This window comes from Camelina sativa, chromosome 5 (assembly GCF_030686135.1).
Source record: "Camelina sativa cultivar CO46 ecotype springtype chromosome 5, ASM3068613v1".
Lineage (NCBI taxonomy): Eukaryota > Viridiplantae > Streptophyta > Magnoliopsida > Brassicales > Brassicaceae > Camelina > Camelina sativa.
In genome coordinates this window covers 32,316,703-32,330,972 of record NC_141884.1, presented here as the reverse complement: position 1 = coordinate 32,330,972, position 14,270 = coordinate 32,316,703, and the positions used below count along the sequence as shown (strand labels likewise).

General features: G+C 37.6%; 3 protein-coding genes across 3 annotated transcripts; all 3 read left to right on the top strand.

The window, feature by feature from the left end:
- The first annotated feature begins 2,092 nt into the window (after positions 1 to 2,092).
- On the top strand, positions 2,093 to 2,545 carry LOC147944605 (uncharacterized). Its single transcript, XM_087512656.1, has one exon. It carries the CDS (start codon positions 2,093 to 2,095, stop codon positions 2,543 to 2,545), a length of 453 nt encoding a protein of 150 aa, XP_087368782.1.
- Positions 2,546 to 7,174: 4,629 nt separating this feature from the next.
- LOC147944604 (multiple RNA-binding domain-containing protein 1-like) lies at positions 7,175 to 8,374 on the top strand. The gene is made up of 4 exons (XM_087450990.1): positions 7,175 to 7,530; positions 7,742 to 7,831; positions 7,930 to 8,048; positions 8,164 to 8,374. The coding sequence occupies exons 1-3, from the start codon at positions 7,412 to 7,414 to the stop codon at positions 8,024 to 8,026; spliced, it is 306 nt and encodes a 101-aa protein (XP_087307116.1). The 5' UTR covers positions 7,175 to 7,411; the 3' UTR covers positions 8,027 to 8,048; positions 8,164 to 8,374.
- Positions 8,375 to 8,503: 129 nt separating this feature from the next.
- Positions 8,504 to 9,525, top strand: LOC147944603 (uncharacterized). The gene is made up of 3 exons (XM_087512655.1): positions 8,504 to 8,510; positions 8,721 to 8,933; positions 9,023 to 9,525. The coding sequence occupies exons 1-3, from the start codon at positions 8,504 to 8,506 to the stop codon at positions 9,355 to 9,357; spliced, it is 555 nt and encodes a 184-aa protein (XP_087368781.1). The 3' UTR covers positions 9,358 to 9,525.
- The last annotated feature ends 4,745 nt before the right edge of the window (positions 9,526 to 14,270 follow it).

Sequence of the window (14,270 nt, the reverse complement as noted above, 5' to 3'; positions counted from 1 at the left end):
GTCACGGAAGTGCTAGAACACGGGTTGATTTTAATCACTAGAATTTAACTGTGTACGAGCACGGGTACGGTTACAGACAACCACATATTGTCCAAAACACATTTTTAAACAATCATATAAATTAATTTTATATAAAAAGTGCAATATAAATAAAATGAATTTCAATCCGTGTTTTAGCACAGGTCCTAGTATATATCAAATACGTAAAGTATCATGTATATTGGACAATAAAGAAAAGCTTAAAAAAAACTCTATTGTTATGATTTACATTTATGACTTTTCTATCTTCTCGTTTTGCAAATAAACGTCAATTTCCCTAAAAAGCTATACCACACATGTATAATTTAATGTTTAAAATTTTACCTATTTTTCAAGTGGTTCAGTTTACTAAGTTCATATACTTTCATAAACCATAATTAAATTTTGATTACTCTAATATCATTATTAACTAAAAATAATATTTTCTATAAAGTTCAGTCTATTTTTAGTGTTAGGATGAAAATAGATAATTCGAATAATGAAAAACATTATGCGAACAACTTTTGACAAAAAAAAAAATAACAAAGAGGATTTGACTTTTCAGATAACGGTTTTGAATCAAAAATTTTGGGTAGGTATATTCCTTTATCAAATTTTCACTAATTTTGGATAATGGTTTGACTATATGACATATAACGATCAATTATGTAACAGGTTTTTGAGAATTTTGAGTATTTTTTAATATATCTAGAGAATTTTACAAAATTATTTTATTTCTCTTTACAATATCTATTAATTTAATAAAAATGAAACTTATAGACAGGGAATATGAGTATTCCGTCTAAATTTATTATAATAAATATAGTCGAACATGTAATTATTTAAAAGAGAACAATTATGGACGAAATTTTTTTATGCGTACAAGACACAACGGGTATCATGTTCTCAAATACATACATCTAGGTTAAATATGTAAACTAAATGAAACCAGAACCGAATCCAAATCCAAATTTGATTTAACACCCCTAAACAAAATGTTGAAAATGTCTGGACTAGTTTAGAATAATATACACGTAATATCACTTACCTAAATGATATCTTAATATTTTTTTTTTATAAATATCACCCATTTAGATTTGAGAAGAAGTTTATGTGAAATTTTCAATTTTCTTTTTAAAACTACGCAAACATAATTTCGCACGTATGTGCGGGTTCGAACCTATAGGTAGTTCATATTACTTGGAACTTGGAAGCTCTTACATTTATTTTTCTCTTCAAAATAAATGTTTCTTAATTTTTTCATCAAGAAAAGATTTTAAATATTTTTAAAAAAAACAAAGTAGATTATTTATACATTTTAGATATGTTAATTATTTACACTATTAAAATTAATATTAAATTGTTTACTTTTTGGAAATAATTAACCAAAATTCATGTCACCCATTTAGACCCAATAATTAAAGGAAGATACTTCTCAGATTCAAACATACTCGATGCTCCAAGAGGAACACAACCTTTTTTCGGCTGGCAATCTGTACTTGTTGGTCGTGATCTCCTTAAAAAATGGCTACGTTTTACTATAGGTGTTGGAACAAGCATCAAGACATGGACAGATCCTTGGTTGCCAGTACACCCTCCTCGACCCCCACGGCTAGCTGAGAATATACAAGGCGACTCGTCCACAGTAAACACTCTTTTCTTGCCAAGCAGAAGCGGTTGGAATGAGAGTTTAGTTCATGAGAAGGTCCATCCAGATGATGTCAATCATGTTCTCTTGATTAAAAAAAGTCATTGGCAGAATCAGGACTACCTAGGATGGCACTATACTGAAAATGATATATACTCTGTCAATTCTGGCTATTGGCTTGCAACCCATCTTCCAGAGCAAGAATTTCAAGCCAGACCTCCTTATGGAAATCCACAAATAAAAACAGATATCTGGAAAACAAAACTTCCTCCAAAATTCAAGCACTTTATCTGGCGTATGTCTTCTCGCGCTTTGGCTACAGGAGATGAATTAGAGCGACGTCATATCTCTACAAACCCATTTTGAAAAAGATGTGTTCATGTTGTTGAAACTACCGAACATCTTTTCTTTACTTGTCCCCATGCTATGCAGGTTTGGCGGAGTTCTATTATCCCTATTAGAAGTCTCCTAAACCCAAATGAGCATCTCGACAACAAAATCAAGGCGATCCTAGATTTTCATAAACAGAGGAGTCACTATAACCGTCTCTCCCTTCTTCCGTTTTGGATTCTTTGGAAAATTTGGACAAGTCGTAACAAGCTCATTTTTCAGAAGATTAATCACAGTTGGCAGAGATTGCTGAAGGAAGCTAAGCAAGAAATGGATGAATGGCTAGCTATCATCCCTCCGCCCTCACGAGTTAGTCCTCAGGTCCCATGCTCTACCATCAGTAGCAGAAGGAACAGCTCTAACTGGCAAAAACCACCTTATGGATGGGTTAAGTGTAATTATGATGGCAGCTTTCTCAATGGTGACAGACAAGCAACGTCCGGCTGGATAGTTCGTGATGATCAAGGACATTTTAAAGAAACAGGTTAAGTAACGGAGGCTAAAGTCAAGTCAGCTTTTGAAGCTGAGTGTCAAAGTTTATTATTTGCTATGCAACAAACATGGAGGAATGGGTACACAAACGTTATTTTTGAAGGAGACTGTCAAAGCTTGGTAATGGCGATCAACAGCTCTTCTCTTCGCTTTGATATCTATAACTGGATAGAAGAGATAAAAGGATGGGCAACAAGATTTGATAATGTCGTTTTCCGATGGACTTCAAGGCAATCGAACCATTTAGCGGATAAACTAGCCAAAGTTCAGCGTGATAGGAACATAGATTTCTCTTTGTACTTTTCAATTCCTCTTTGTATTTTGGCTGAATTCAGCTCTGTATTCTCTGTTTCATAATCAATACAGTTGAAGGTTTTTTTTAAAAAAAAAAGTAGATTATTTATACATTTTAGATATGTTATTTTTTTTTAAAAAAGTAGATTATTTATACATTTTAAGTATGTTAATTATTTACACTATTAAAATTAATATTAAATTGTTTACCTTTTTGAAAATAATTAACCAAAATTCATGTCACCCATTTAGACCCAATAATTAGAACCCTATATCTCTGGCTATGCCTGATCCGCCGTTCTCCAACGAAGCTATGTCTGATCCGTCGTTCTCTGACGAAGCTGGGTCTGATCCGCCGTTCTCCAACGAAGCTATGTCTGATCCGTCGTTCTCCGACGAAGCTAAGCCTTATTCGCGGGTGCGTTATTGTGATCCGCGGTTACCTGACGATAGTATATATGGACCAGACTTCGATACATACATAAGTACGTAAGAGCACCATTAGTGGGAGCTACTCTTATGGTTACTCTTTCATTTGGGCCCAAAAACCAAATTAAAAACTCATTTTTTGGTCAATTAAGTAGAGAATCGATTCTCTGGGAAAGAATTGAGCAACCCAGAGAGTAACACAATGTGGCCTATTTTGATTCGTGGACGCAAAATACAAAAAGGAATTGTTTTTTTCTTTCTTCTCTCTTCTTGCTCGATCCTCTCTCTTCTATGTCGATCCAGACGGCGAATCGAAGGCGATTCAGAAAAATCAATCCATAGTTCCAGACCCAATTCATCTTTGAGCTTTGTCATCCATTCCTTCAAATTCTTCATCGGAATATCCACTCCGATCTAAAAACCGCCTTTCATCTTCTTCTTCGCGTTGCCCTCTCTCGTCGTCGGCGGCAGATTAAAATCGCCCTTCAATTCTACAGTTGCAAGAACATGCTCTTTCAAAACCAAATTCGAGCCTTCTCACAACTAAATTTTGTTCCTTTATTGATTCTCTGAAATCAGTCTCTGTTATTTTTGTACTTTTTGCTTTCCAATGATGGGAAGAGTAGACAATTTGCTTTTATTTGATATCGTAGTGCTGAAGAAGCTCAAGAAGCTATCAAGTATTTCAACAAGTCTTTTCTTGATACTTCTCGTATATATGTGATGATGTTTAAAGCTGGTCGCCTTTTCGTGATGATGACAATACTTGACACTGATCGCCTTTTCGTCCGTAACCTGCCTTACATTGCAACGTACGGGATTGTCTTGTGATAAGATGGAAATCACCTTATCAAGGATAATAATAGAAATGAAGATAAGAAACAGAAGAATTAGGGATTGAGGTGAAGAATCAGAGAAGATTAGGAGAGAAGAGTAGAAACGTTGAGGAAGAAGATAAACATTTTTGTTAATTCCTTCGATAAAAGGGTTCTATAGAGAACAAACAGAGTTAAATAGGAGAAGGACTAAAGGGCTTAGACAACAATATTTAAGCAGCCCATTAAGAACTAAACGAGGCCCAAATGGTCTCTCTTATTAATACCGTTCCCTCGAAGAACCACCTTGTCCTCAAGGTGGATAGAAATAAAACTCTCCAAACCTGATCTTCGATGTGATTGCTCCAACTTTTTCACTTACCGTTTTACCTTCAGTCAATTCTGCACCTATCAAATAGATCCCAATAGATGTCACCGACCTAATAGCACCCATCTCTAAATACATGCGGCAACCATGAATCTTTTCCAGCATCTTGGAAGTAACAAGCCAATCTTTTCTTTCACCCTTCTCAAACCATACGTACATTGGCTTTGCAATCTCTCCTTTATGCTTCTCCTTCCACACATGTGCAAGAATCTGATCTCTTACAACGATGCTTCCTTGAAACCTTTGAGCTTGGTGACACTGTGCTAAAACTCCTTCTCCAATGCCTAGGTCTTTACTTTCATTGAACCTTGGAGTCTCCTTGAAATACTTGAAGCTTAGCTTCTTCTCTTGGCATTCTCCAATCTCCACCCACCAGCTGTTCATGTTTTGCGTCACTAACGCTCTCACCACTAGTGGCCCTACTCTCCCCTTTTACAACTATCTTGTCCTCAAGATAGCAGGCAGTCCTCCCCAAATTGTTTCTTTGCTCACCTTCTCTTTTCATTTTGACCTTTCTAGTACTGAGCTTCAGCTTTTTGTCCCTTTCACATAAAGTGATCCATTCCTGGTTGTTAAGGAAGGAGAAGGTGTGTTCCTGCCAATTAACACAAGTCTCTCCCAGTTTTGATAGCCAAGTGTACCCCAAAATCAGATCCACTTCAGTCTTTGTCAAGTCAAGTGTGAGAAAATCCTCAATGATTTCAGTTCCTTGAATGAACAAATTGATCCCTTGGCAAGTGCTTTCACTCATGATGATCTGACCATGTCCCAAACGAACTGACCTGGGTTTTGTCACTCTCTTGGGAAGCCTAAGTCGGGAAGCGAACTCCTCTGAAATATAATTATGTGTCGCTCCAGAGTCAATTTCTACCAACATTTTCTGACCTGAGATAGAGCCCCAGAACCTTAAAACCTTGCTCTTGGTACCTTGTAGCTTGACATCACTGTTCTCCTCAACCTTTCTTAGCTGTGCACCCTCCTGTAACCTGGTGAGACTCATTAACTCTGCATTTTCACCAAAATCAGCCGGAACTTGTAATCTAGCTTCTTTTCCCGTGTATCCGCTCATCTCCTCAAGCCATATAGCAAGATCCATTGCCTCTTGAAGTCGCTTAGGTTGCAATTTTCTAACCTCCTCTTGTAAGGGTTGCTGCAAGCCTCGTATGAACACATCCAACACATGCTTCTCTGGTATACTCATGGCCTCTCTACGCTTACCCTCAAACTCTCTGCAGTAACTAGCCACAAAACCCTCTTGTAGCATTCCTGAGTATAATGAACGGCTTATAAAGCTCGGTCTCGGTGGCTCCTTGTTTTGTTCCTTGAGCATCCACTTAAATTCTTTCCAGCTTGTCGGTGAATTCTTTTCCCATAAGCCTTTGATCCACTGACCTGATTCTCCTTCTAAGAGTGAATACACTATCTTCAACCAATCGTTTTGAGGAATCTGGCTTGCAACAAAGTAAGTCTCCAAGCTGCTGATCCACTTAAATAAGTCTTCCTTAGAGCACTTTGACAGCCCAGCTTCTTGAAACTCACTGTGGCCATTTCTCCATTCTGGATCCTTCAAAAACAAGTCATCATGGTTCGGTTGTAGAGTTGATCCTTGAAATCCAATGTAAATGATTCCTGCAGCATCAATGACATCACTCACTCGCTGAGGTTTCATCCCATTATTTTCCCATGCCTCTGCCGATTTTGTCCAGAACATTGACTCATTCCTTGAGTTACCGTTGCTGTTCACCTCCCTTGAATCATGAATTCTGACATTACTCACACGCTGATGGACGGTATTAGCATGAGAAACCACCCCAGATGGTCTCCTTGATCTACTTCTAACATTCACATCCTCATCCACACCATATGATTGAGACCCATCATAACCAGAAATAGAATCCATGTAACTACCCATTCTAACATCATCGTGATTCCACTGGTATAACCACATTTGCGGTTGGATTCCAGAATCAAACCCAAGAGATCTCAACGGTTTACCTTGTTCCTTCACAAAACGTTTGCTGATTTTTGTTCCACCGAAGTTGACGTGTTGCCTCTTACGGATTTTCTTCTTCCTGACCTTATGGTAGCTGCGTGTGACATGTTTTCTTCCTTCCCTTGGAGCTTGGACAGCGGTTGGCAGCTCAGAGATCCAAGGACTGAAAGACGCCTCTGGTAAAGCAGTGCTCACCAAGTGTTCGACAGAAGTCCCAAGAGAAGTTTCTGGGGATTTGCTTGGGGTAGGCTCTGATTGTGGACGATCTAGACTCGCCGTGACGGTTTGTAGGACGGATGGTGGAGGATCTGGACTCACCTTGGTGGTTTGATGACTAGCTGACGGAAGATCTGAGCTCACCGTGATGTTATGTACACCGGTTTGTAGGTCGAATAAGAGTTGTTGTCTCTCGCGATTCGTTCGAACCAACTCCTGCACATAACACTTAATCTCCTCACAAGATCGTAGGATACGATCGCAAGCTTCATCACCGACATTCATTCACTTTTTTTTTTTTTTGATAAATCCTTGAGTTCAACTCTCAATGAAAGCACCCATTTGATAAGATGGAAATCACCTTATCAAGGATAATAATAGAAATGGAGATAAGAAACAGAAGAGTTAGGGATTGAGGTGAAGAATCAGAGAAGATTAGGAGAGAAGAGTAGAAACGTTGAGGAAGAAGATAAACATTTTTGTTAATTCCTTCGATAAAAGGGTTCTACAGAGAACAAACAGAGTTAAATAGGAGAAGGACTAAAGGGCTTAGACAACAATATTTAAGCAGCCCATTAAGAACTAAACGAGGCCCAAATGGTCTCTCTTATCATCTTGTTCATCTTCTGCTCTTTTTATATACCCTGTTTTCTGTTTATCTATCTGTTATTAATCTTATACATCTTTGATTCTCGTCAATAATCTCATGCAATAGAGAAGAAGAGCTTATGGAACATTTAAGCAAATTTGGTGAGATATCAGAAGTCCATCTTGTTCTTGACAAGGAGACGAAAAGGTCCAAAGGAATTGCCTACATCCTTTACCCGATTCCGGAATGTGCGGCAAGGTATTATTCATGTCAAAAAGTAGCCTTATGCTGATTTTTGCTGTTGGTTACCCCTTGAGGTCTGAGTAATTGCTTTGCAAGAAGTAGCGTTATGTTGATTTTGTTGCTGTTGGTTACCCCTTGAGGTCTTGAGTAATTGCTTTTCAAGAAGTAACCTTATGTTGATCTCTAGCTGTTAGTTCAGGTTTTAAAACATTTGATGGTGATGCAGGGCAATGGAGGAATTAGATAACTCAATTTTCCAGGGCCGGTTGTTGCATATTTTTCCAGCCAAGCACCGTGAAACGTCTGATAAACAAGTGTCAGTGGCCTACCCTTTCTAAGTTTCGGTCTTTCAACTTGTAATATTTTTGTGAACCAGATTTTCCATTAGTTGTTTAACATGGCCCTTCTCAACAGGAATGACACTTCTAACCTGCCAAAAACATTCAAGCAAAAGAGAGAGGAACAAAAGAAAGGCATCGGAAGCTGGTGGAAATACAAAGGCTTGGAATAGTTTATTCATGCGACCCGATACTGTACGTTTTTCTTGTTTAAAGAATGCATCTGTTAATGTTTGTTAAATCTGGCTTTTAACAAGAATCAAAAGTTAGTCGCTTCATGTTTTTTTTCCTTTTCCCTTTTGTGTTGTAGATTCTAGAAAACATAGTCAGGGTGTATGGTGTAAGCAAAACTGAGTTACTTGACCGTGAAGCTGAAGTTCCTTTTCTGTTTTTATTGTTTAATATTCCAAAGTTTGTAAAATTTTATTGTTTTCTATTTTATGTAATAATAACAAATTAAATAATTGCTTTGTTATTTTAAATAATTAAAGTTTTATAATTAATAAATACAATTTTAAAAATTATTATTTAAATGCTTGAGTAACCTTCTTTGGAGTTCTCTATTAATAGGGTAATTTTGCTTAAGTTCTTTTAGGATTGCTTTACTTAATTTATAATTATTTATATAATTAAATAATATGAGAGTAACTATGGAGGGTTGCTCCACTAATCATGGTCTAAGATCTCTCTAAATATATATATATATAGATCTCCTGCTCGAAATTGTTTGGTCTATAATCTGGATTAGCTTTCATGTGATCGATTAGCTTTCTCGTATCTAATCGTACATCTGTTATAGCAAATCCCTTTATGATCTTATTTTAATATTTCCTGTCTCGTAATTGCGTATTTGTTCTCCTTTCGCAGATGGTAAGACATGTGTCTTATGGAACGTCGAGGACTACCCAATCCCTTCTGGTTCCGATGATCCTGTTTCCATGGGGAAGAAAATCAAATCAAAACTCGTGGAGGCCAAGTATCTTGGGGAAGTGTCAATCAAGGCTTACGTTGATACGTTGTCGGATGAATTGCAACAGAAATTCGATGAAGCCGGTATCTCAGTCAGTCTCATACCGCCAGGTGAATGAATATATATATATCATTCCATTACTTTTTCAACGTTTATCTATTTATTATTTATTTTCTTACTTGCGCTACATTCTTGGTAGGGTGTAACTTCTCGAAGTCTACTCCGCTGATAGTGGACGCTTTGGGGTGGGCACTGGATAATCCTGCACCAGCAAATATGATTGTACTCTCAAACAACATGGCAGAATTAGGAACAATTATGCATTTTGAATGTATGTACAGGGTTGGTTACGGAATTGTTTTACCCGATTCTAGCTTCGGTTGGCAACCTCCTGACACGGATTGGGATCCTCCTCTAGAGAAGTCAACCTTGTTTTTGGAGGACCTATTTGGTATGAAGCCGAAGAGAGAGGATACTCTTACTGTGGCTTCTTCTGAACAAGGTGAGAGAAAGAAAGAGGCCTCTAATTTCTAGGCAAAAGATGAAGGATCTTTTGGGAGCTCAAAAGTTTGTATTGGTTGATGAGTTGGAACGTTCTTGATTAGTCTTCCAACATGTGGCCTTTTTATGTAGCAATATATGTTGAGACCTTGTAGCCCTGTTCGTTTAGTAGTCGCTACGACACATTCAAGCGATTCAAAATTACACGTCAAAACAAGCAAAAGAAACGGTGGAGATTAAAAAAGGTGTCGCAGCGACTACTTTCTCCAGTGTTGCCGGTGTTACTGGTGTCGCTGAAAAACGGAGCGACCGTAAAACTGATAAAAAAGAGTCGCTGCGACAGTTGCCGTTGTTAGTCTCCACAATCTTGCATATCAAGATACGTGTGTTTTCGCCAAAGCAGCGACCATGAAATGAACAGGGCCACATGTATTTGCTAATGATAATTATTATTCTGTATCTCCCCATTCCATGTCCATATTTTCTAAAGCCCAAAAGAATGTTTTTCTATTCCTATTTCCCATCAACATATATATTATACTCACGAGAAAAAAAATAATTGTTGAATATACCTACTTAAGAGGTTCACGAATCTTGGCTAATGATCAGAAGCAACGAGTAAGACTCATCCCGGTGAAGCTAGCTGTACCTACTTCTCTGGCAAAAGCTGATGCAACTCAGGTTATCAGTGCTGGTCAATCTGTTTCTGATGATATGCCTTTTGTTGAGAATGCTGGGATGTCTCTTTGCATGGAATCAAAAGCATGGCTGAAGAATGGGGAACAGATACTCTTACTGGGGCAAAGAATTTAAGAATTCAGCCTGAAAGCTTAAGTATTGGCTGCATAAAGCTCCTCAGCCACACAACTTACATATGTGTTTTTCTTCAGAATATGGTTAAGACTTAAGACCAAAGACCAAATTATACTGATTAATATATGGCAAACTTGTACACAATGTAAGAAGAGGCATACATATACAAAGAAAGACTGTTTGGTAGATCATAAAAGCAAGCATTAATTCATTCAAGTAGAAGAGGGTTGCTAAACGTTTTCATCCAAATCCATATTGAGCAAAAAGTATCAGGATCTACTACCACAACATTGAAACCGTTCTTCAACAAACTGGCACGAACATCAAAGAACTTGGTGCCTTGTCCAAAATTTTTGTTACTTGAGATTACCACCGAATTTCCTGTCTTGCCATGAAAGGTTATATATTTAAATTTTATATATATAGAAGAGGGTTGAAGTAAAAGAAATTCACCTTTGGTAGCGCAATCTCGAGATAGATACCATAGAGCATCTCCAATGGTAAACACCCAAAAAGAGGGACTATCTATATTTATAATTAGAAAAATGTAAACTCAAGAATTTACTGAGAATATTTGTGAATTTTTTTTTTTATATATATAGTCCAATGGTAAAATATTTGTGAGAAGCTAAAAATTTAAATTTTTGAAAACTTGTGAAAAATGTTTTGGTTACAACTCTAAAACTTGACGCATACTCTAATAAAATCTGAGTCATCCTCTTGGTTGTAAACCCTCAACATACATGCTTGGTTTCATATGAAAGAAACACTTTTGAAGCTCTCTCGTCGCCTAAACCCAGAACAACATATGAAAACTCAAAATCGATTCAACAGATGCCTATGCTAACTGCATCACCAATGCTTGCAAGAATAGAAGGAAGAAGAGTGCTTACTGTTTGAGAACGAGCCTGAGCAAGAGCACGAGCCTTGCTTCAGCACTGTCGATGGTAAGTGATGAGCTCTGCATATTAACGTGTACGAACAAAACTTGCTAGTGAATGATCCCTGCATATTAACCATCCAAATCTTAAGTTAGTAAATGATGAGCTAAATAACCAATTAAACATGTTTGAATTGTAGTAAAACAAATGAATATTGTACTAACCAAATTATCACTGTTATTTCGTGATTACCCTTTTGTGATATCACCAGTCCTAACTTCACGTTGATATCACGTTGAGGGCACGAGCCTTGCTTCAGCACAGAAGAATCTCAGGCTATGTCACAGACGCTTGACTTCACGTTGTTCGGAATCCATTCCACAAAGTAGGAAGAGTTTTCGTTCTGGACGTTCATCATCTGCTCGTTCACTTCTTTTGTGCTCATTTTGCCACGGAACATGGCCGAGGCAGTTAGGTACCGCCCGTGACGAGGGTATGCTGCACACATCATGTTCTTTGAATCCCACATCTGTTGGGTGAGCTCAGGGACAGTGAGAGCGCGTTACTGCTGCGATCCACGGGAGGTGAGAAGGGCAAAACTAACCATGAAAAAGTGGAGACGAGGGAAAGGGATGAGGTTCACTGCGAGCTTCCTCAGATCAGAGTTGAGCTGACCCGGGAACCTAAAAGCTAAGACAGCATGTAACCCCACTCATGGTTCCAGAGATCAGATGATTCAGATCACCACAAATGAAGGTAGTGCCTAGACAAAGTAAGAAATCAGTGTGTTTACCTCCAGCTCAGAATGCAAATGGCTGAAAGATCCATCCATCAGCTTGTAGAACCTGAAGGAATATGTCAATCTGCATAGAGGAAACAATCCATCAAGAAGCAAGCAAGAGAAAAGAGAAAAATACAAACTTTGACTACAAGTTCGTCAAGGAAACCTGAGAATGAGGCAACAATTCGGTTAATATGCAAGCTTCCATTGTCTGAACAATACCAAACAAGCATATACATACCAATGCGTCGTTCTTTTTTTTGGAGGCTCTTGTTTTGAATCTGAGAAGGCTCAGAGAAACAATTAAACAAACAGAAATAAAGCCAATACACCAAATTCAGGTGAATACAAATCAAAGCAGCAATCACTTGATAGGTTGGAAAAAAAGAAAGTAAATTCAAGTACCTCTCTTGGACTATAAACAGCTGCAATTACTTTGGTAAATTATCATCAGGTGGAGTGATGCAATTACACATGTGGGGCTGCGTGTAAAAAGAAGAAACTGACATGTAAATGCTCGCGCTCAGGGAAATAAACATTCAAGGTTTGACCATATAGATCATTCCAAATAGTTTCTTATATAACTTATAAGACAAGATGACTTGTTTTGATGATGTTGAAGATATTAGTGATATGCTAGTGTGTGTCTGAGAGCCCAATATGAATTTTGTGTGAACACTCTAGTTTAGAGGAAATGAAAACATAACAGTGAGTTGAGTCTAGCAGCCCGGATAAACAAATCATCAAAAGATTAAATTTTTTTTTTTTTTTTAATTCTTCTTATTAAGTGCACACACACCGGATTTAATTAGAAATCTAATTAGTGCAGATTTTATCAAACAAAGAGTTTTGTTATCATGATATTCAGTGAGTCTTAACCATATAAGGTACCATAGCAATGACCGTAATCATATCAGGTACCACCATACCTCCATCGCAAACAAAACCTCCATTCAACGAAACCATGAGATGACATTTACATGTCGCCTTCTTCTTTTTCCACTCAGCCCCACAGGTGTAACAGAATTCATGCTTGCAACGATTGTGAGGACCAAAACAACAAATTAATCTCACTAAGTATCTAGCATACACTTTGCGAAAAAAAAAAAAAAAAAACCCACGAGAGACACTACATCAGCAGGTAGGTCATGTGCTTGCACCCTTCAACACGCTCCATTGTGGTCAAATACTTTTCGCATTTCCTCCACCCTAGTCTCTTGGCTGCAGCTTCAAAAAGCATTGGTCTTAACAAATGCATCACAACTCATTAAGAAGGGGTATTGAACTTGTATTTTAAGAGATTTAGTGGGATTTGAATATTTTAGGATTCTACAAGATTTGATTGAGGTTTTAGAAGATTCTTGGTTATTTGTTAGAATTTTTACATATTTCTTTTAAAATACTTTGTGACTTGGAGGGATTTCATTATTAGATTTCGGGAGATTTTAGGATATTTTATAACAAAAAAAAAAGTGAATGATGGAGGTGTTGTCTTTTTTACGCATTGCTCTAGTAGCAGACCGTTTGCTATCTTCTCTGCAACATTCTCTATGACTCTGTCCGTCCCTCTCTCTTTCTATTTCATCTGTTCCCTTTGTTTTATACTTGGATTAGGCAAAGCTGGAGGAGAAACAATTGCAGAGATGGTTAAAGCATACGGAGAAAAACGAGATTTCTTGGTTAAAAGCTTAGGTGATTTCGAAGGTGTTAAGATCTCAGGTACTTCTCCTTCTATGTTCGAAGCTATTACTACCTCATTTATTCATCTTTTTTTTTATTATTATTGGCATTGTTTACTTGCAGGGACCTTTTTATCTCTTTATTGACTTCAGTGCTTACTATGAATCAGAAGGTGAAGGTTTTGGTTTGATCAGTGACTCGTCGTCTCTTGCATTATACTTTCTTGACAAGTTTCAGGTAAGCTCCTTATCCTCAAGAAGTACAAAACAGATCTTGAACTTTGGTCTTAAGAAAGATTTTGATTTGATATGTTTTGTTTTGTTTTAACATGTTCGTTTTTTGTGCTCTCCGTCTAACCCGTCTCTCTCTCTCTCTCTCTCTCTCTCTCTCTTTCTCTCTGTCTCTTCATTCAACTTAATATAAGGAATGTTTGTATTATATTTCTCATGAGAGTAGCAACAATCGTTTATATACTAGAACAGAGGAACCTAGGGTTAAGTATTTACAAAGAGATCCCTAAACTTATATACATCTTCTCTTGTACTCTAATACGCCCCCTCAAGATGGAGGAAGCTTGGTGACGCCAATCTTGATACATGCACGTTGAAACTGCGTCCTTGACAAAGGTTTGGTAAGTGTATCAGCCAGCTGATCATTTGTAGAAACATGAGAGACACGGAGCTGGTTGGATTGAATCTGATCCCTAACAAAGTGGTAGTCGATTGCGATATGCTTCATACGGGAATGAAACATAGGGTTCGCACATAGATATGTAGCTCCAATGTTATCAC

Coding starts and splice junctions, on each gene's coding strand:
- LOC147944605 (XM_087512656.1), top strand. CDS start 2,093: ATGCAGGTTTGGCGGAGTTCTATTATCCCTATTAGAAGTCTCCTAAAC.
- LOC147944604 (XM_087450990.1), top strand. CDS start 7,412: ATGGAACATTTAAGCAAATTTGGTGAGATATCAGAAGTCCATCTTGTT. Junction 7,531..7,741: donor ATTCCGGAATGTGCGGCAAG/GTATTATTCATG, acceptor ATGGTGATGCAG/GGCAATGGAGGAATTAGATA. Junction 7,832..7,929: donor GAAACGTCTGATAAACAAGT/GTCAGTGGCCTA, acceptor CCTTCTCAACAG/GAATGACACTTCTAACCTGC.
- LOC147944603 (XM_087512655.1), top strand. Junction 8,934..9,022: donor AGTCAGTCTCATACCGCCAG/GTGAATGAATAT, acceptor CATTCTTGGTAG/GGTGTAACTTCTCGAAGTCT.